General features: G+C 39.5%; 1 protein-coding gene across 1 annotated transcript; it reads left to right on the top strand.

The window, feature by feature from the left end:
* Nucleotides 1-319: 319 nt before the first annotated feature.
* On the top strand, nucleotides 320-2,044 carry SARC_14516 (hypothetical protein). Its single transcript, XM_014291349.1, has 5 exons — nucleotides 320-360; nucleotides 750-940; nucleotides 1,053-1,124; nucleotides 1,280-1,369; nucleotides 1,669-2,044. Exons 2-5 carry the CDS (start codon nucleotides 788-790, stop codon nucleotides 1,858-1,860), a joined length of 507 nt encoding a protein of 168 aa, XP_014146824.1. The 5' UTR covers nucleotides 320-360; nucleotides 750-787; the 3' UTR covers nucleotides 1,861-2,044.
* Nucleotides 2,045-2,305: the final 261 nt, after the last annotated feature.

Here is a 2,305-nt window from a genome sequence, read left to right as displayed (position 1 = left end):
GTATATGTATATAGCTTGGATTATTATTATTATATACATTTGAATGAGAATTTATGATGCTCTTTGTGACGATTATGACAGAATTGCGTATATATCGCTGCGTAACCGCGTCGTCACTTCTCCTTGCCGTTTCGCATTGGTCAGCTGATTTAGATATTGCATACTGACAAGAGCGAAGTCGCGCGCATCGACTTCATGATAAGATGCGGATTGTGACCATCTTGAATACAACAAGCAATGGCATACATTGTTCATACGTTGTTCTTAAAATCCTGCGAAAATATTAACCCCACTTGCCCGCAATTTCCGTTCGCTATAGTGCTGAGGAGATCGGTAGAGGATATTTCGGTCACGTAGAAGGTAGGAGAAAAACAATACTATTAAGGTGTTGTGGAACAACAATAATGCCTGTTCTGAATATGAAAAAAAAATGGTGATCGCAATACGTTGGTAGATTTCGCGAATGCGACGTACTTATCTTGTTTCTACGTATTATGACACACTGTAGCGTAGTCTTATGACACTGTAGTTTAGTCTTTTTCTTTATCAAGAATGCCCCTACAATCGAATAGAGAAAATTGAGACTAGAGATCATCACCTAAAGTATCCTTATATGATGCGAAGTGCTTTGAGCACGGATGGCAACCTGGGAGTGCGCAATTAATTGCCACAAATACCTTATCTCGCATACGGATCAGTTTGCATTCATATATTCCCGCCCCTATCTACCAACCACTGTATTTCTCTAGAATATCATGAGCTTAAGAAAAAGGGCAATAAATTATGGATGGCTGCCAGCGATTTAACGGACGCCAAAGAGAGCAAAGCTCTACCAACCATATCCGGCGATACACTCTCAGGCCGGAAGCTGGCATCATTACAGCCTGAACTGGACAACAAAATTTCGCTTGTTTTGGTGGCAGTGAGAGACATAGCACGGGTATGAAATTTCATTCGTAAGCGCATATACAACACATTCTGTAACAGAGAATACAATGATTTCCTCATCTGCCTTTCACTGACTTTTCTGATTGACTTATTTTCAATTACAGCCGCAGTTGGAACTTTACCGGACCTATTTCGAAGAAAACTTCGCTTCTCATTCTGCCACCCAAGTTATCGAGGTATGGGTTTTCAATCCAAATTTCGAGCGAAGTAAACATACCGAGTCCAATTGCCCTCTTATGATCTTCATATTCTAGCATGCTAGCCCTGAGGTTCCATATACTGTATACACTTGACATCGATTAAGTTTCGTTCACGGGGTTTGATTTTGCAGGTATCATTAATTGAACGGCTGCTTTTTCGGTATCTATCATTCCTGATGATTTCAAACCTAAAAAAGGTCATCTCTGACCTTGACCGTCAGGTATGTGACCACTGTGGTGCTTGTAAGATTGAAATTTTCAGTTATCGGGTCGATGCGTAATACGGCAGTTGCAGACTAGAGTTGTACTATCAGTTTAGTAGCATACCATGATGCACACCAGTGCCACGTATGCAAAATATGTACAAGTCATGACACGTAGAATTGGACACTATTTTCTCAAAGCCTGAATGATACACACCGACGCATGTGTATAGCATGAGGTCCAGTTGTGTATGTCTGACAGGGCAATGCTGTATGCAATGTGACTCTAATTTTGTTGCTTTTAAAACTCGCCACAGGATAAATGTTTGGTCAGTAATGCGAATACAGATGTAATTGTGGAGCAGTTGGACATCAGCAATCCGCTTTTTGGCTACGCATATCTTGTGGATGGGAGAGGGCGAATAAGGTGGCGCGCTCACGGGACTCCGGCTGGCGAGGAATTGGTCATCCTTAAGGATCTGACTGAAAAGCTAATAAAACGTCAGTAATCGTGCTACGGATGGCCGAAGTTTGCACGAGTGAAAGGAAACTCAGAAGCTTTCCGCTGGGTTCACTCAAAACTTACATTCGTCATTTTTTTCACCAACGTTATATTACTCCGCATATGTTCAATACAGGCCAATCTACCCAAGTTTAGCCAAAAGAAAGCTTGAAACCAGTGAACTTTGAATTTGATTTTTTTATCTCTTTTAAGGTGGGGTTTAAATTATATGCACACTGGTTTATATGCACACTGGTCATATGTATAAAGGCCTCTAGGCACTGTCTTTAAGCAAATATTCTTATCACATATTATACATTTACATATACATATACATACTTACACACACATATATATCTATATCTATATCTATATATCTATATCTATATCTATATCTATCTATATATATATATATATATACTACCCATGTACCTATATATATATATATTATT

This window comes from Sphaeroforma arctica (assembly GCF_001186125.1).
Source record: "Sphaeroforma arctica JP610 unplaced genomic scaffold supercont1.4726, whole genome shotgun sequence".
Lineage (NCBI taxonomy): Eukaryota > Ichthyosporea > Ichthyophonida > Sphaeroforma > Sphaeroforma arctica.
Note: the sequence above shows the minus strand (reverse complement) of the source record. Positions and strands in the feature narration are given on the sequence as shown.

Bases quoted from the DNA above. Each gene is read 5' to 3' on its own strand.
- SARC_14516 (XM_014291349.1), top strand. From the start codon at position 788: ATGGCTGCCAGCGATTTAACGGACGCCAAAGAGAGCAAAGCTCTACCA. The intron at 1,125-1,279 runs GTATGGGTTTTC...TTGATTTTGCAG, and splicing joins CTGCCACCCAAGTTATCGAG to GTATCATTAATTGAACGGCT. The intron at 1,370-1,668 runs GTATGTGACCAC...AACTCGCCACAG, and splicing joins TCTCTGACCTTGACCGTCAG to GATAAATGTTTGGTCAGTAA.